We start from the raw sequence: 19,069 nt of genomic DNA on the forward strand, positions 1-19,069 counted from the left end.
CCACCAGTATCGTTAAGTCATATAGGAAGGGGTGCTATGACCTGTTCCCACATGCCAAGAGGCACCCCACAAGCACCCATGCAAGAGCTAACTCACCCGGTTATTGTGGTCACTGACTTTGATGATGGGTTCGTTCTTCCTGAGATCCCACACAGTAGCTCGGCCGCTAGGGCTGGCAGATGCCAGGATGTGCTGGACTTGCCTGTTCCATGCGATGCAGCTGATGTCCTCGAGAGGCTGTCACACATACAGGGATCTTTAACCAAGGTAAGCACCCTCCAAAACGCCCACATGATAATAAACAACTCGGACTAAACAAAGTATCCAAACCCAGAGTTTAAACTAAAAGTCCTTAAACTGAAGATTATTTCTCATCCCATTTCTCCCTTTGTTGTCACCAAATTACCATGCAGTAATAAATCCATTTTCCAGTAACCACAAACTTCTTGTGCAACAGCTACAGAAACATACATGCATTCAAACAACTTCCTACCATTCTTCTCGCTCCTTCACAAGGCACAAAGTACAAAAGGCTATTGTTTTTCCCTGTAGATCTTCCTTAAGAGACATAGGCTAAACGCTGGCCCTTAAGTATAGCAATTAAGCATTCCCTGAAACCCATGAGGGTAACTGCCAAACCTACTGCCTCATCTTCTGACTTCTCAGTAGATGCTTTTTATCTTCCTCATGAACATGGACAACTTGTCTACCAGGATTTCCAGGTCCCTCTCTGCAGAGCTGCTCTCCAGCAGGTCAGTCCCTAACCTGTACTGGTGTATGGGGTTACTCCTCCCTAAATGCAGGGCCCTAAACTTGCCCCTGTTGAACTTCATTAGGTTTCCCTTCGCCCAACTCTCCAGCCTGTCCAGGTCTCACTGACTGGCAGCACAAGCCTCCTGGTGTGTCAGTCACTCCTCCCAGTTTTGTGTCATCAGCAAACTTGCTGAGGGTGCACTGTGTCCTTTCATCCAGGTCATTGATGAATATATTGAACAGGACTGGACCCAGTACTGGGGAACACCCCTAGTTACAGGCCTCCAACTACACTCTGTGCTCAACCGTCTGAGCTCTGTCATTCAGCCAGCTCTCAATCCACCTCACTGTCCACTCATCTAACCCACACTTCCTAAGCTTACCTATGAGGATCTCAACTTAAGTGACATGCATATTTTTCATTAGTCTGATCAGCAGTATTTAACAAATACAAATCTGGTACCTGCGTCTTCACTCCTGGTGTCATTGGTGTAGCAAAATTGTTCAAGTCCCAGATATAGATTTCAGATTCATTAGCACCAGAAGCCACCAGATTGGTCTGTAAGACACATTAATAGATGTTAAGAGTATTTTCAGCATCAGCTTTCAGACTTAGCTGCTGGGAGGCATCAGATCTACAGGACTGTGCAAATTTCTCCTATCAGCTCCCTGCGGATGGCAGGGGGGTTGGAACTAGACGATCTTTAAGGTCCCTTCCAACCCTAACGATTCTATATGATTCTATAATATAGCCTTTGGTTCACACAGAGCAGTTTAGGGAAAAAAGCAAGGTTTTTTGAGATTGTAGGTAAGACTGAGTTAATGAAAAAAATAAAATCAATACACTGCACTAGACTGGCATGCCAAGACCAATATTCCCGTTTTGTGGAGTGCTCCTCCACTGCATGACAAACACCTGTGAGGAGGCTGCAGGGGCGCAGCCATGGACAGGTAAGCGTAAAGCAGTGACGCTTCTGGGAGGGGGCAGACAAGGAAGCAGCGCTGCCACAGAGCTTTGCTCTGGACAGACCGCCATGAAGTGTGGCATTTGTGCCTCCAGCAGTGGACAGCAGCCCGCCCACAGCGAGTGCAATGATCCAGAGGAATCCCGCGTCTGGGATGCAAAAGTCCAGGCAGGGCAACACGAGCTGAGGGCACTGAGCACCCTTTGATCACATTCCGTGGCTGGTGACAAGCAAGTCCCGACTTCATAACAGGCAGAAAGGGAAAGGAAGCGATTCAGAGAGGACACAATGAACACAGGGCAGCCTTGCTGAAGGCAAGTGTTCAGGCACAGAACTGCTATTTAGGAAACAAATTAAACTGAATTCTCGCACAGCTGGTGGGGACAAGTTAAAACCAACACACTGTATCTAGAAGGAAGCAAACGCTCATTAGTGATGGGGGAAAGCTTGTTGGTTTTGAGAGCTCTTCTGCTAAAGAGGCTACATTGCCACGTTTCCTGTTCCGTCTCCTCTTTTCAAGTAACAATACTTATACCCAACCCCCAAAGGAGATACCTAAAATCTGATGTCACCGGAAACATGAGTGAGAGCATGTAAATACTCCCCACGTGATGAGAACAGTATCGGCACCGTACATGGGTGCTTAAAAAGGAGACTGTCTAAAAACACCACAGAAGACGGCCTCTACTTTACGTGTAAGCTGAGCTAAAAAAGACCCACTAATTGACAACTGACAAGGGGAAGGAATGAACGAGACACCTTAAACTCTTTTCCTCCCCATCCTGAAATGCCAGTAACAGGACAGGTTTTTCCTACAAACAGACACTCAAACACCAAATTTAGTTCATACTTTTCAGGGGAGAGGAAAGGGATCGAAATATTTACGGTTACAAGTTAAGACAGGCCACTCATCTATGATGGTATGTGATGAAGAACAGAAAACTAACCTGGAACATGTTGACATCAAGTGCTCTTACTGGTCCCGTATGCTTGTCTTTCTGGGCAATTATTACTTCAGTGTCTCCAGCTATGATTTTGGCTGGATCGTACAGAATGACATTTCCGTTTTCACCCCCAGCAATCAGGACTCCAGAGACTCTCTCACCCGAGGTCATGCTGTGAGGCCCCCAGATCAGCTTGTGGTACCTGTAAGACACAGAGGTCCCCAAAGTCTACAACCATCCACCACATACACCAATGCACCCCATTTTGCTCACCCCAGGTAAAGCCTCCAGGCTGATGCTAAAAGGCAGAGCAGACACACTACAGAAAAACACTGCCTGCATTTCTCCTTAAGGATGAGTCTCTGTACTTACAACCCCTTATGTGTCCTTATGTGTCCCAATTCGGCTTGTTATTAAGATGCAGGATCATGACATGGACAACCAATAACCTGGTAATCAATAACATCTCTCATCACCTGGCTGCAAAATCAGGTTAAGTGCTCCCAAATGCACACGATTTTGAGCTCACCTTTGCAAAACAACAGGAGTCAGAGTAAAGGCTCTAAGACCATCCAGCCACAGCCTGGAGGTAAATTTCTGCTATTTATGAGCAATGTCACGTAAGAGACGAAAAAAGCATAACTAGAAGAATTCCAAATCCTTTTCCATATCTGTGCTTCTGGATGAGCAAGCATTTCATCTGCTGTACTGGGGGCTCACCAACTAGTTTATTCACATCACAGACAGGTGTGTCTTGGACCACGACCTATTTTCCAGGCTAAATCAAGAGGAATTAACCATACTTCCAGAAGTGAAGTATTTTCACACCACTGTGTCCATCTGCAAATACTCAAATTTCCTTCAATTCAATGAACTTGCTGCATAAGCAAAACAGCATTCCTGTGTATTCAGCCATGCAAAGAATTAATTTCTTCTACATAAAATGACACACTGTCACAAATCATGTCTTATGCAAACAGAAAGCAAACCCACATTTGACTCGAAAGTGGCAAGGAGTTACTTTAGCATTCACAGTGTTATTATTAATGTGTTATCTCTGGACAACCTTCAAGTAATTTCTTTAAACCACAGAAACTTCAGCATAATACTGCAGAAAGCTAAACAAAGAGCATATGCTGGGTGAGAAATACTGTTAACAGCCAAGCGCTCAGTCTCCTAATGTAGTGTTCAGGTTACAAAGCGGGTTCAAAGAACGATGCTACAAAAGGAAGTTAGTCTGTGATACCAGACAGACCCTTTCCCTGGGTACAATTTTTATACTTACATACCTAACTGTGCAAGGTTATGATAAATGGAGTGCCCAGTAGCATTGTTTGGGCATTAGCATTACACCACCAGCAAGATTCAACAGGACTTTGGATAATCCAAAATGAAGGCAGAAAAGAGTGAGGAATAAAAACCAGAGCTAACTGCACAAATTACTTTTCTTTTGCCCTTTGCTCTTTGCAAGATAAAGTATGTCTCTATAAAAGCAGTGCAAAACTTTCCTTGCAGGACAATTAACAAAGCTTGTTGCAGGATTTATCTTTTGTGGCTTTTATCACCTGGACAATTCCATTTGCTGCAAACCAAAATAAAGCCTGACGTATACATTGCTATCTGTGACACTTTCTGTTATCTTTAGTTATAATAAAAATAAAAAAAATCAACCTCCTTTGTAATGCATTTTCTGGCGTAAAGTCAAATTCTTGTGTTGCTCACCAAGGGAAGTACTTTCAAAGGAGCGCTGCACCCTGGCTATAAGGAGTGGTTTTTGAAATTCAGTAAGCAAATGTCACTTGGCAAGCCTTGAAAAATCTCAATCATAGTTAAAACAAGGTAAAACAGGGAAATTTCAAAAAATTAAACACCTTAACCTGCTCTCAGCGGGTCAGTAGAACACATTAACATCAGCTTTTCACACAGTGCAGGATATAAAACAGAGACTGTGGCTGTTTCTCACAAGCCTTACATACTAAAATGCAGGCAACTGCAGGGCACAAATTGTAAGCCACCTGCCAGCACAACAGCCAACCCCACGAATCATTACAACAAAACTGATATGGCACAAAGTCAGCAGCCCAACACCCTGTGCTCCCTCCTGCAAAAGGTACCACAACTGTTATTTACTCAAATCAGAAGAACATCCCTAAGCAGGACCACAATCTTATTGTTTGCAAACGCACACAATTTCAACCCCTCTCTAGTTGTTTGTAGGCAACACTTAACCCCTAGGAACCCAGCAAACCATGTTTGGTCAAGAACTTTAGGAAACGGTTGTAGGTCCCTAGGTCTTGAAGTTACAGCTTTAGAACAGATAACGAAGACTCAAGTCCAATTAATTTCTGCTCATGTCAGAGGTGGGGGACATGTCAACTGCTCCTCTAGAAGTGTCAAATTCTCACTTGAACATACTGGCAAAATGCTGGAATTGCCTGCACCTCCAGTCACATCATTTTGGGTCATCAGGGGGAAAGAGTGGTTATGTTGACACTGTAGCTAGTATGAAAAAGTCATGGATCCGATCCAATACAATGGCAATGAAAATTTTCATCTCCTCTACCCACAGAAACACCCTACGCTTCCATCTATGTTGTTTCAGCTCACCCATGAGTGGAAGCCACTGGACCAGCCACCAGAGAGCCACTACAAGTGCTGCCAAGATGGAAATTGGACCGTCTGATGCTAATAATATTTCTTTGGACAAGCACACGGTAAGGAACTAAGAGCTAAGTGGAGTTGCATAGTTCGGAACTTGACTTCCCAGCTGCGGCGTGAGGTATGATACTACACACAGAACACAATCCTGTTTAGTTATGTTACAGGATTCTCCCCAAAATACCTAAATGCAAACAGGATGGCGCAATGTGAAAAGTTGTGACTGTATTTTCATAATTTCACGTTTCTTTCTGTTCCCTGGAGAATCTTAGAAGGTCCCCAAAATAAAGGGTGTGCATACATATTCAAACCTACCAGACAATGTCAGATTTTTTAGGTTTACAGCAGAGCATGAGCTGCCTGCAACTCCTCCAAGTCCAAGCTCACTGCCGTCACAATGACACCTCACTGTCCCACAACATCAATGGCACTCACATGCCTTCATCCTTCAGCACTGAACTTCTGCTCTTCTCCTAACAACTGCAGATAAAGCTCATGAAGTGGCCTTTCCACAGGCACCACGCATAACAGTTCCACAGCCATTACTTTTCCCTTACAACCCCACTGCTTACCTGTGAGAGGAGGAAAAGGTGGCACATGACTTCATATCCAGAGAAGGGTCTGATAAGTCCAACTCAAATATTTCTAGAGAAGCACTTGTACTGAAGGTTGCATCCAGCTGCTGAGCTGATGTACCTGCAAAGAAGCGTGCTTGGCAGTGAGAAAGCCATGATACACGGAAGAGCAACAGCAGCACAAGGAGGGGCATAAAAACATCCTTGCAAAAAGGACCCTGAGATGGGGTCACGTTCCTGTTATTTAGATGTAGTTCTACATAACTCTCCTCCCCATGGTTCCCCCTTTGGGGGTTTCTCAACCAGTATGAACAAGAAAAGCTTTGGGCAAGTGTCTCTCTCTCCCTGACAATGCACAGAAAACGATCCAAATTACAAATGAGCAGCAAGGGACAGTAAACTAGTGGTTAGGATTGCTGTCACCTAACCCTGGCAGAAAGAAGAGGACGCTTGCTGTCACTTGCAGAATGGAAAGCATGTTCACGGCACAACTGGTGAACTCCACTAAAGGCACCCTGCACCAGCCTTCAGGACAAGAAATAACTCCTAAAACTTTCAATTATGACCATGGCCAATCACTTCATGGCTGCCACGACATGTAGCCCGAGGCCTGCTAGCACACGCTTCTCAGAAACTCACCTGTGGCCAGGTAAATGGGGTGCTGCTGGGCAGGGCTCCATGCCTGCATGGCAGTACGATCAATTTCCTTCAGCTTCATTTCACTAAAAAAATAAAACCAAGAAAAGCAATACTTAAATGGAGCATGGGGGAGACTGCGCTGCCACGGATTCAGCTGCTCCCTTAGGACTTGGCAGAAGCAGCCAGGGTGATCGTTTCCCTAAAGATATCCCACAGGCAGCGAGACACCTAAGCCATCTTCTCCAGCGGACACCAAGGGGGAAGGGGAGGAACAACCCTTCGCCGGCAGAATAACATTGACACGTAGAGGAAAGCGACGGCTGCCGAACAGACGCACAACACAGGAAAACGTGGGCAAAGCTTCAACTGCTCAGAAAAAACCCTCTTCTAACGGCATCAAGGCACACAGCGGGCATCCTTACAGCCACTTGCAGCCTTAACCCACCCAACGAACCCACCCCTCACTAGACCCTCGCCGCCAAACCCCCTCAGCAGCCGGCCGCAGCGGAGGACGAAAAACGGTTTAAAAGCCTCCACCGCCTCATTTTTTCTTTTTTTTTTTTTTTTTTTTTTTTGGAGGGGGGGGGTCTTCTTTCAACGCCCTGGGGGCTCCTCCTCGCCTCGGAAACACCGTCCGCGGCCAGCGGGCGCCGGCGGGCGGCCAACCGTTCCCAACGGACCGCTAGCGGTCCGTTGGGAACGGTTGGCCGCCCGCCGGCGCCCGCTGGCCGCCTCGTCGACCGGCACCTACGGCCTGTTTCCGACAGGAACGGAAAGGATTTTTAAAAAAAAAAAAAGTAGAAAACAAGGGTTTCGCTCCCCCTCACCTCGGCGTCCCCGGCGCTCACCCGTCCCCGGCCCGCTCCAACGTGGCAGCCGCGGCACCGCCTCCCGCCCGCCGGCGGTTTCCGGTCGCGCCCCGCGCCTTCCGGGCGGCGGAGAACGGGGCTCCACCTTTCCCTGCGCGGGAAGCGAGCGTCTGTGCTACGTGTGGGGGGCCGGGGTGCGTGTGTGCAGCCGCCTCCTTCTGCGGGGTCTTCTCCGGGTTTCTCGGGGCAGGAGCGGCGATCGGCCCTGGGGAAGAGGGAGACAGGCGTTAGGGGCGGACGCCCCGCTGGGGCTCGGGGGAACCGGGGAAAAGGGCCCGCAACGCGGGGGCTTCGGTGCCGCCTGTCCTCCTCAGCTCAACAGCAGTAATCACGGCGCTGTCATGATGTGAACAGCAGTGAGGCTCATCATCGGACAGGGCCCACACACATGGCGGGGGTTCCCTCGCCTTTTGCGGCTGGGGAATAGCACCAGCACGCGTGACTTGGCTGACCCAGCCGCCGAACCCGGCGACCCACCGGCTTTCACAACCCGGGGGCGCGCGGCTTGTGGCTGTGGCCTCTGACCCACCTCTCACGGTAGCCAGAGCACAGCTCCGCCGCCGCCTCCCGCCGCCGGATTCCGCGGCCGCTCAGCGGGCAGATGCCGTGCCCGCTGCGGGCGCTGCCCAGGCCCCATAGCGCGGCTGCGGCCTCTGTGAGGCTGAGCGCCCGCGGACGGCGGCCCTGCCGTCGGGCATCTCTCAGCCACACATCGCCACCTCGCAACCACCACCGCGCGGCGGGAAAGACTGCTGAGCTTCCCGGCCCCGCTATATATAGGGAGTGGAAGCGCTGCTACCATTGGCTGCGAGGATCACCGTTTGCCATTGGCTGCTTCTTCCCCCACCGCCGCTACCGGTTGGTTCGGTTCCCTTGCCATTCCCGCCGTCTGCTTCCCTGCGGACGTCGCACCGAGGCGGAACTGCAGCACCACCGCACGGAGGGCAGCGACAGCCGCCGCGCCCAATGGAGAAGCAGCTTCCGGCGGGGAGGCCGGGGGTCGTGGCTCGCGAGCCAATGGGAAGGAGGAAGGTGGGAGGGCGGGCGACGGCAGCCAATGGGCGGGCGCGTTCCGTGCCGGGGCGTGGCGCGGCGGCGGCCCGCGGCGCTGGCTGCGCGGCGGCCATGACGCGGAGCTGCTCGGCGCTGGGCTGTACCGCGCGCGACAACGGGCGGAGCCGGGAGCGCGGCATCTCCTTCCACCAGTGAGTGCGGCCCTCCCCCGCGGCGGCACCGCGCACGCCGCCCGGCCGGGGCGGGCAGCCCCCGCCCGCACTCGCCTCCCTCTCTCCGTCTAACCGCAGGTTCCCGGTGGACGCCACGCAGCGCCGCGAGTGGATCCGCGCCGTGAACCGCGTGGACCCGCGGAGCCGCCAGGCCTGGCGGCCCGGCCCCGGCGCCATCCTCTGCTCGCGGCATTTCGCCGAGGCCGACTTCGAGCGCTACGGCCTGCGACGGAAGCTGCGGCGGGGGGCCGTGCCCTCCCGCTTCCCCCAGCCGGTGCGTGCGGGCGGCGGCCGCGGTCCCCTCTCCCCCCTGAGCCGGGCCGCGTCGCGTCGGTGTGCCGTGACCTGCCCTCCCCTTTCCCTGCTAGGAGCCGCCGGGCGCCGCCCGGAGAACCGGGCCTCAAGTCCGAGGTCTGAAGCAGCCTCTACCCAGCCCCCCTACCGGGGTCACCGCCGGCGACCACAACTACAGCCTGAAGGGGCAGCAGGCGGGCGGCGGGGGTGCGCGGCCGCCGCCGGAGACCCCGCAGCAGCAGCTCCCCGAGGCCGGGAGATGCTCCCCCGAGCACCAGCCCAGAACGGTGTCCAGCATCCTCTGGGAGCTGGCGGAGAAGCAGCAGCTTTCTGAGGAAACCGTGAGTTTGCTGCAGGCCCAGTTTTCAGGTACTGCTGGTGTTTGCTAGGGCAGAGGGCCTCAGGGTCTGTACTCTCTCCCCAGTTTTATGTATTTGACTTTACCGGTAATCCCCGATTGTTAGACTCCTAGGTCCAATGCCATAGCGCAAAGGCTTTGCGATTTGTAGGTCTGGAATGCAACAACCAATGCTGCAAAGAGTTAAAATTCAATTACTTGAGGCTGGCTACACTGCTTAGGTCAGACCTGTAACCAAGGCTGTTAAATCAAATCATGCCACCATTCAGCTGACAGATGACTCAAGAATAGAGTATATTTAACTAGGAAAACATTGTCTTTTGTGCTGTCTGGCAGTGAGCTCTGTTAACAATAATAATATAACCTGAAGAAGCCATTTCAAATCGCAGAGTCAACTGTAAGTTAATGGCTTCTCTCCTGTTATGTCAGTTTTTAAGGAGCACCCACATGTACCACAGCCTTTATTCAAAACTGTGGAATGACACTAGGTAGGAAAAGAGGGGAAAGACGTGTGAGGGACTTGGCCTCAGACAGCGTGGTAGGGCACACGCTCCCTGGCCGCTGCCTGTCCCTAGGAAGAAGTGAGGCACGGTGATAGTATTGCTGAGCTATACATACTAGACTTCATCATTAAGTGGTGCCAGAGGCTGTCCTGTTGCCTTCTATTCTGCAAGGTGTTTGTATTACACATCCCTCTGTTAAGTTATCAGCTATTTATTTGCTTCACTAAAGCTGACCTCTTGTGTTTTTTGTTGTTTTTTTTAAGCAGATTTGCCTTGTGAGTTGCACAGCTGGAGGCAGATGGCAGAATACTCACCAGAAATGAGGCAGTTTGCTTGTATTCTCCACCTCTACCATATTAAGGCCTATGATTATCTACGGAAAATTTTTCCTCTCCCTCATCCTTACAGCCTGACAAAGCAAGTATTCATTCATTCATTCCGTATTTCCAAGTACTCTTGTAGAAATAGGTGTAACAGGTCTGTCCTAAAAACATTCAGCGGTGCTTTGTATTAGTAACAGAAGGAGAATGGGAAGCAAATGTCAAGAAATACTGGTACCCCTCATCTCATCTCACCTCACCTCACCTTAACAATTTTAGAGTAAGCGTGGAGTTTGCTAAGTATTTCCAGACAATTAGGGGTGTGAAAAAAAGCTACATTTCAGGGCCTCGGCTGCTGTAGGGTCTATATATGTTTAACTGTTCACTGGGAAGGAAGGAGGAATACAGAAAAGCAGAGGTGCTTTACCACATTGGCGCATGCTTTTGCCCTGTGATGTGCGATGTAGACTTGTAAGAGGGGAGGGATGAGCCAAAGAGTGGAAGGAAGGGCAAATACAAGTAAGCTCCTCTGAAAAGAGGCAGCAGGAGGCAGTGTTAAGGGAGGTGCTGCAGAGCTTCACCAACAGCCAAAAGTGAGTGAGGAGAGATGGGCAGGAATAAGTGTCAGTAGAGGAAAACAACCGAGAGGACTATACATGAAGAACTTTGGAACTGTTTTCTGGAAAAGGGAGAAGAGAACATGAGAAAGTGAAGGACTGCATACAGTGGTTAGACTAGAGCTTTGCATTTTCTCACCTTGCCCCACAGGGGCTCTGGGAAGTTAGTGAATCTTGACAAGTGTCTGTTTCAAAGTTATAGAAGGGAGATTTTTCAATATCACATAACTCGGTTGTGCAACCCATTGCAAGTAGTCATGTAGGCTCAGAATTTACTACCTGAAGTGCTGTCAGACCCATTAAGAAGAAGTGGAAGTTGTAACAGCACACAAAACAAAAGCTGAAGAAACTCTCCCCCTACAGGTTTTCAGTCTCAAACTCCTGTAGTGCAGGATACATAACAGATACGAACATTGTCCATGCCAGCCTTGGGGGGGGTTTACACTGCTTCTCCAAAGAATCTGCTCAAAGGGGCACCAGGAGGTAGTGGGCGAAGAGTGTGTGGAGGAGAGTAGCGTTCCACATGGGCTGCTGAGGCTTTCACATCTTCCAGGCTGGATTAAGATGTACAGTGGGGAGAAAGCCACTTGGGAAGGAGAGAAGCCTGGTATTGCTGGCCTCTGCATAGCCTGATGGGCACTCCTGTGTTTGTTTTAATCTTTTTTTCCTGTTCTGATCTATACATTGGAGAGGGGAGAGGCAGGAAGCTGCTTTGTTACTTCCCTCTATGGTCAGTACTTTTGCTTGGCTTCCCATCACTAGGGTGTGAGAAAAGAAACTCAGACTATGCATTAAGAAGGGCAGGGCTGCTTGCCTTATACTCTGTGTCTTAGTCTATTCTACAGCTCTGAGCATGGCTGACCATCTCCTAAGTGGTAAAAGGTGCTGACTGCTGCTTCAGTTTTCTCAGAATCACATCTAATCGCATCCTCCCTTTTTTTCCAGTTGGCTGTCTAATAATGAAGCTGCTGCAGGCTTCAGCAACAACATTTTTCTCCGCCTTCAGGAAAAAGTGGAGAGAGGGGAACAGGCCTACCGCTACTGTGCCCTGATGGTACAAGACATGTCCCTGCAGAAGCAGCAGGAGTGGGACCCACAGACCCAGCGCCTGACGGGCTTTGTTGACTTTGGAGCAGGCGCCCTTGACGCTGACGAAGCTCCGCTGGCCTCAGAAGCGATAATCCTCATGGCGGTCGGCATCTCAAGTCCCTGGACGGCTCCACTTGGCTACTTCTTCGTGAACAGCACGACTGGCCACTTACTTGCTCAGCTGCTTCGTCAGACCATTAATAAGCTGAACAACATTGGCATCATGGTGCTGGCTGTGACATCAGGCGCCACCGCTCGTGGTGCCGAGACCGCCAGAGCTCTGGGGATCAGGATGGATCCTGAAAGGATTCAGTGTACTTTCCAGCATCCGCCTGGCTCTGCTCACAGCATCACATACTTTTTCGACATTTGCCATGCGCTCCAGCTCATAAGGAATGCTCTGCAGTGCTTCCAGAAGATAGAGTGGCTCAGTGACACCGTGCAGTGGCAGTATGTGGTCGAGCTGGCATCTTTGCGGGAGCAGAGGGTATTAGAGCCATGTAGCCCCAAGTCAGGCCAACCTGGGAGTGAGGAGAGTTACCACCTGAAGGTCAACCTTGCTACCCTGTTGTTTAGCGAGGGTGTTGCTGACGCACTGGAACACCTCCAGAAGCTGGGCCTGGCCTCATTCCAGAACTGCAGCGGTACTGTCAAGTTTGTGCGTTTGATGAGCCGTCTGTGTGATGTATTTCATGGCAGAGGTCCCTACAGAAGGGGACTAAAGGGGCCTTTGATAGCTGGAAATTACACCAAAATAAGCCAACTGTTTAATGAGGCCAAGAGCTTCTTCATCACCTTAACAGACTCTAAGGGGAGACACATTATTAAGGGCAAACGCAAACTAGGATTTATGAGTTTCTTGCTCAATGCCGAAAGCCTCAAGTGGCTTTACACCAACTATGTGTGTCCTGAAGGCACTCCTTCCCACTACCTCCTGACCTATGCCTTCAGCCTTGACCCGCTGGAGATGTTTCTCAGGGCCCTCCAGCAAGCCTGTGGCAGCAGTGGGAGCCCCACCTGCACTGTGTTTCAGGCTGCTTATCACAAACTGCTGGCCAACTGCAGCCTGGCACCAGGCTCACTGTACAGTGGTGGCTCAGGCAATACGAGCTCTTTGGACATATCCTTGTCTTGTAGGAGAGATCTGACCCTTGGCAGCATTCGTGCTCAGTATAACCCAGCTCATGGGAGGACACTGTCAACAAAGTACCTCTATTGTGCAGGCCTTCTTTTGCATGGCTCTGCACTGAGTAATGCGCTGACAGACCTATCGCTGCATGCCCAGAGCGTCACCTGCGCCGCAGGCTTCGTTGCTGAGCAGTTAGCCTCTGACTTGCAATGCGAAGCTTGTCTTGCTTCTCTCTTTGAGTTAGATGAGAGCAGGCTTAGATGCGGGTCGGTGCTCTACATAAAAAAGTTAGGCGGAGTGAGTCTGCCCTCAGCAAGTGTGTATCACATAACAAACATTTCGGAACAAGTCCTAAACCGGTATGGCAATGTAGGAGATGGCAACAAAACCACCAAGGTATGGCATTTGTCTCTAGAACAGAAAGTCTTCCAGGAGCTTCTGGGAGGAAGTCCCCTTTTCCCCACCCTCACAGACCATTTATTTGATGGGGAGTTGTGTGTCAGCAACCACTACACAATCTTAATAAAGCAAATAACACGATGTTACTTAAACATCAGAACAAACCATGCCAAACACCTGAACTTGAGATACCATTGTGGAAAGCACAGATTGAAGAAACTGAAGGGAAAACATTTGTTTCCATCACCACTGGGTAGCTGTCAGTCAAGCCAAACCCACGTGCGGTCATGAGTGCTCATTGCTGTTCCAAGGATGGCTGTCCCCTACTGAGGCTCAGTGGTGGCCACATCTAGGCAACACATGTGAGGAAGTGATGTGGCGTCTTCCCATGGTTTTGCGGGCAAAAGTGATGTTGATAAGCAGTGATCTGTTGGGCCACTGCAAACCATCTGATCAGAGTTGGTCTGAGCAAAGCAAGGAAGTTCATCTGATGCTGTTTTCTATCTAGTAATCCTGCAAAGCAGCCACATATTTCATGAGATATGCGTGGCAGGCCAGGATGAGAGATGGTTGCCTGGGAAAGTGGTAGGGAACACTGCAGAGCATCTCCTGGAGGTGCTGGGTGGCTTAGTGCTGTGAGTGCTCTTGCTAGGAAAACACTGATGCATCTCATCTTCCATGTGGTTGGGGGGAGGTTATGTGTGCTGGCAATTTGATTTCACTAAAGCGGATCTGCTTTAAAAAAGCAGGAGGCAAGAAAGCTTGCAGAGCTTTTACTTAAAAAGGAAAATAAAAATACAAAAAGAAAATGGCACTGAAGTTGTACACAAGCTCTAATCTCCACTCCCACATGCCTCAAGCAGCTAAACAAGCTCTTTAAGTGTAGATCTCCTGGAGGGGGGGACTACAGTATCAAACTGCACCCCTAAAGCTCCATGTTTCACAAATGAATCATAGAATAGTTTGGGTTGGAAGGGACCTTTAAAAGGTCATCTAGTCTGGCCTACCCTGGAATGAGCTGGGGCGTCTTCAACTAGATCAGGTTTCTCAGAGCCCCAGTGCAACCTGACCTTGAATGTTTCCAGGGATGGGGCATCTACAGCCTCTCTTGGCAACCTGTGCCAGTGTTTCACCATGCCCATTGTAAAAAAAAAAAAATTCTCCCTTACATCTATTCTGAATCTACCCTCTTTTAGTTCAAAACCATTACCACTTGTCCTATCACAACAGGCCCTACTAAAAAGTCTGTCCCCATCTTTCTTATAAGCCCCCTTTAAATATTGAAAGGCCACTATAAGGTCTCCGGTCTCCCCGGAGCCTTCTCTTCTCAAGGCTGAACAACCCCAACTCTCTCAGCCTGTCTTCATGGGAGAGGAGTGTCCCATCACTCTGATTGTTTTTATGGTGCTCCTCTGGACCTGCTCCAGCTGGTCAATGTGTCTGCTGTGCTGAGGGCCCCATAGCTGGATGCAGTACTCCAGGTAGGGTCTCGCCAGAGCAGAGCGTGAGAATCACCTCCCTGGACCTGCTGCCCACGCTTTTCATGCAGCCCAAGATGTGGTTGGCTTTCTGGGCTGTGAGTGCCCATTGTTGGCTCATGTCCAGCTTTTCATCCACCAGTACCTCCAAGTCCTTCTCAGCAGGTCTGCTCTCAATCCCTTTGTTCCTCAGCCTGTATTGATACCAGGGATTGCCCCAACCCACATGGAGGAGCCTGCACTCAGCCTTGTTGAACCTCATGAGGTTCACATGGGCCCACTTCTTGAGCCTGTCCAGGTCCCTCTGTATGGCATCCTGTCCCTCAGGCATGTCAACCACACCACTAAGCTTGGTGTTGTCCGCAAAGTTGCTGAGGATGCACTCGATCCCTCTATGTCATTGATTAAGATATTAAACAGTACCCCTATGCAGACCCCTGATGGACACCACTTGTCACCAATCTCCATCTGGACATTGAGCCGTTAACCACTACCCTCTGGATATGACCATCTGGCAAATTCCTCATCCACCAAACAGTCCATCCATCAAATCCATCTCTCTCAATTCAGAGATTTGTTGTGGGGGACCGTGTCAAAGGCCTTAGAGAAGTCCAAATAGACGACATCCATAGCTCTTGTCCACTGATGTGGTCCCTCCATCATAGAAGGTCACTGGGCTGGTCATGCAGGACTTGCCCTTGGTGAAGCCATGCTGGCAGTCTCAAATCACCTCCCTGTCCTCCATGGTCTGTTAGAAGCATAGCTTCTAGGAGAGTCTGTTCCGTGATCTTCCCAGGCACAGAGGTGAGGCTGACAGGGCAGTAGTTCCCAGGATCCTCCTTTTTACCCTTTCTAAAAATGGGTGTGATGTTTCCCTTTTTACAGTCACTGGGGATTTCACCTGACTGCCACGACTTTTCAAGTATCATGGAGAGTGGCTTGGCAACTACATCACTCAATTCCCTCAGGACTCTGGGGTGCATCTTGTCAGGTCCCATATGTATGCCCAAGATTCCTCAGGTCCATCCACATGAGAGGTGTGGCGAGAGAGGTTGCCAGTGGAGACTGAGGCAAAAGAGTTCTTGAGTACCTCAGATTTCTTCTTGTCCGTTGTTACCAGTTTGACAGTCTTGCTCATCGGGGGTGGGTTTTCTTTGACCTTCCTTTTCTGGCTGACATACCTGTAGAAGCCCTTCTTATTATTCTTTGCATCCCTTCCAAGTTCAGCTCCAGATGAGCCTTAGCCTTCCTGACCCCATCCCTACACAACTGGTAGCGTCCCTATACTCTTCCCAGGATACCTGTCCCTGCCTCCACTGCCTGTGCATTTCCTTCTTCCCCTTTAGTTTGACCAGCAGGTGTTGACTCAGCCATGCTGGTCTCTTGCCTTCCTTTCCTGATCTCGTACACCTGGGGATCAAGAGCTCTCATACTTTATGGAAAGTGTTCTTAAATATGTGCCAGCTCTGTTCTGCTCCCTTGTCCCTGAGGGCACGTTCCCAGGGGGTTCTATTGACTAACTCCTTGAAGAGCTGGGATTTGCTTTCCTAAGTAGTAGGTAGCGGGTGAGTGGATGCTAAGTGAGGTAGTGGATAGCAGAGAGGCTGTTGTGCATGAAGGTGACAAGGCAGCGCTGAGGCTGTGACCAGGCTGTTGTGCCCAGCAGCACCTAGGGGGCACTGACACCCTCTTCTCTGTGCAGGAGCCCCGGATACCAGCATATGGATGTGCTGTAGCAGGGCGAGTGTTTTGGATGCCATTACATGGCCCCATCAGGTCATCCACTCAACTGTGCCACATGGCCCCATCCTCCCAGAGCTGGTCAGCATCCTGCAGCCCAGGGTAGGAGGCAGTCTCCTTTTCAGATGTTGTTTCCACTGATAGACAGTCATAGATTTGATGCTACCAAGTAGAATAGGCTTTTTCAGTCACCTCATTTCCGTGGCAAGGAAGCTGCCTTGGTATGCAAAGCTATACCTGGAATAAGGAAGTTTGGCATAACTGCTGCTAAATGGCCTCCCTTTGCCATGCAAAATAGCCGTTGCATCTATAGAGCTAGATGGCAAGGATTTCCCACAAAACTCTTGGCCGTTCAGTTTCTTTTGAGCTGCATGTTGGAGATAGGATGAAAAATGGTGATCCACCATGTCCCAGGGGCAGGTATAATATTCAAGGTGCCATTCTGCCTACGAGTGACTTGACAAAACTCTCCCTGGTCGGTTTGGATTCTTCCTCCTCCTCTAGTCCTACTCACTCATGGTGGGAGCAGAGCTGCTGCACTCAATTCCTCAACCTCTGCTCTGAAAGCAGCGGCACCACAGAACTTCATCCATTCTCTGCTGGAAGTACAAAAAAACAACCTTATAGACTTTTTCCCCCAGTCCAATTACCTATGCAAAAAGCCATGTTGAAGCCATTACTGCTGCGGAGACATTCCAGCTCCAAGAGACTCTGCAGGAAACTATTTCCCTCCCACACATATAGGCGATTTTTAGGTCGACTGGCAAAACGCTGCTGTTATCCCAGTGGTAGATTGGTTGCACTCATGTAATGTTGTAACATTTGCGCTGCCTAAACCTCCAGCCCCAACATGAGCCGAGCTGTGGAGAACAGGCACTTCCTCGCTGTGCATTTTTTTCAGCTGGACATAAGCCTGCTGCCACTTCCTGTTTACATCTGAGCGAGCTTGTCTGGCTCAGTTCATGCTGAGCCTCCTCCCGAACAGAAAGCTCTTGCACGAAGACGCACATGACCTTCTGGCTGCTGGGGCGAAGTTGTAAACATGGCAGGCGTGCTGCACACAGGGCTTCCCCATCTCTGAATTTCTGATGGGTTTTGTGCAGTTGGTGCCGATCGGTGGCAGCTGCTGCGCAGATAGGCTGACGTTGGGCTCTGTGCATTCCCGTGGCTCACCTGCCCACACCCATGACCACCACAGTTCAAACATCCTTTTGTAATTCACCGAAATATTGATGACGGAGGTTTTCAAGAGATGTTGAGGAAGTTTTACAGGGCTTGATAGGATGGCATTTGAGTAAAAGCACGATATTAGAAAAAATGTGTCAGTTATCTAATTAACAAAGTTATCCAATATTACAAGAAAGCTCGACAGTTGTTACAGGAACCCTGTACCAATTGCCATTATTTCCCAAAAATACAGACCTGCTGCTGCCCACCACAGACACTGCTGGCTGTACTCACACTGCAGCAACTGTTAGATTTCAGTGGAATTTTTCAGCATTCATAACTCCCCAATTGCGACCAAGTGATTTTCTGCACCACTCCTTTTCCCACAGTGTTGACACTGCTCCAGCAACTACTTGCTCAGACATCCACCATCTTTCTCTGAAACACCCCCACTCTCGCTAGCACCATGTCCTCCATGACGTCCAAGCCCACCCCTAAGTCACTTTGAGCACCTCATTCCTTCTCTAAGTCCTCTACGGCAGCCTTCTCTCGCAGCAGCTGGTGTGCTAGGGGGGAAAAGCTCAGTCCAGTAACGTCTTTCATTCGCTCAACATCCTAACAACGCTCCTAGGACTCCCTGAGCATTGATCATATACTACCTTTACCAAGCAGCTAGTAAAAGCTGAACCTAGAAATTTGATGCACAAAAATAAAACCAGGTTTTACTTTGCAGAAGCAAACCACAAGCTCTCTTAACTAACTTGTATTCTATAGTGCAACTGAATAATACAGCTTCGTAAGAGCTCACAAACCTCCTCCCCAAGAGAGACATTAAAAGACACAAATGCCATGAGAAAACAGTGCATTGCATGCTGCTAGCAGGGAGTCTAAGGCTCTCGATAAGCTTTGCCTCCAAGTTTTGCCCGTGATTCTCAATGAGCTCTGTGTAGCACCCTGCTGTCTTCAAGGGCACTGCAGAATGGCCTTGCACATCTTTCTGCTCAGTCCGAGCCTGACTGTTGTCCAGCCAGTGCACATAAAAAAAAAAGCGCTCTCATTAATGAGAAATTAATTAAAAGCTTTAAAAGAAATTATCACGTGGACTCAACTACCTGATGCTGGCTTGGTTGACCCATTTTGGCCCTTTATGAACTGTGCCACAAATTGCTACGCGTGGCAGTACGCCAGCAACCAAGGGTTTATCCCTGGTAGGATTCAATCTCATACTGAAAATCCAAGCTAGTACTTGCATCAGAAGTAGGCCTAGCGTTAACAGATTTATTTTGATATTTCAGTGAAAATCTGCTGTGTACATTTGTCAGTGCTGAAGGAACGGAGTGCAAAAA

General features: G+C 49.7%; 2 protein-coding genes across 13 annotated transcripts in view; one reads left to right on the forward strand and one right to left on the reverse strand.

Moving 5' to 3' along the window:
* The window catches only part of SEC31A (SEC31 homolog A, COPII coat complex component), a 45,058-nt gene extending 36,919 nt beyond the window's left edge, over positions 1 to 8,139 (reverse strand). For all 12 annotated transcript variants that reach the window (XM_054202511.1, XM_054202508.1, XM_054202507.1 and 9 more), the window contains exons 1-7: positions 7,933 to 8,139; positions 7,362 to 7,608; positions 6,535 to 6,617; positions 5,893 to 6,016; positions 2,666 to 2,864; positions 1,217 to 1,312; positions 97 to 237 (exon numbers count right to left, since the gene is read on the reverse strand). In XM_054202511.1, coding sequence (XP_054058486.1) covers positions 97 to 237; positions 1,217 to 1,312; positions 2,666 to 2,864; positions 5,893 to 6,016; positions 6,535 to 6,613 — 639 coding nt within the window. In that variant the 5' untranslated portion in view covers positions 6,614 to 6,617; positions 7,362 to 7,608; positions 7,933 to 8,139. The remainder of the gene's footprint in view (positions 1 to 96; positions 238 to 1,216; positions 1,313 to 2,665; positions 2,865 to 5,892; positions 6,017 to 6,534; positions 6,618 to 7,361; positions 7,609 to 7,932) is intronic.
* Positions 8,140 to 8,495: 356 nt separating this feature from the next.
* THAP9 (THAP domain containing 9) lies at positions 8,496 to 18,993 on the forward strand. The gene is made up of 5 exons (XM_054201841.1): positions 8,496 to 8,608; positions 8,708 to 8,903; positions 8,998 to 9,292; positions 10,051 to 10,201; positions 11,667 to 18,993. Exons 1-5 carry the CDS (start codon positions 8,529 to 8,531, stop codon positions 13,627 to 13,629), a joined length of 2,685 nt encoding a protein of 894 aa, XP_054057816.1. The 5' UTR covers positions 8,496 to 8,528; the 3' UTR covers positions 13,630 to 18,993.
* Positions 18,994 to 19,069: the final 76 nt, after the last annotated feature.

The sequence above is a fragment of the Rissa tridactyla genome, chromosome 5, assembly GCF_028500815.1.
Source record: "Rissa tridactyla isolate bRisTri1 chromosome 5, bRisTri1.patW.cur.20221130, whole genome shotgun sequence".
NCBI classification, from domain to species: Eukaryota; Metazoa; Chordata; class Aves; order Charadriiformes; family Laridae; genus Rissa; species Rissa tridactyla.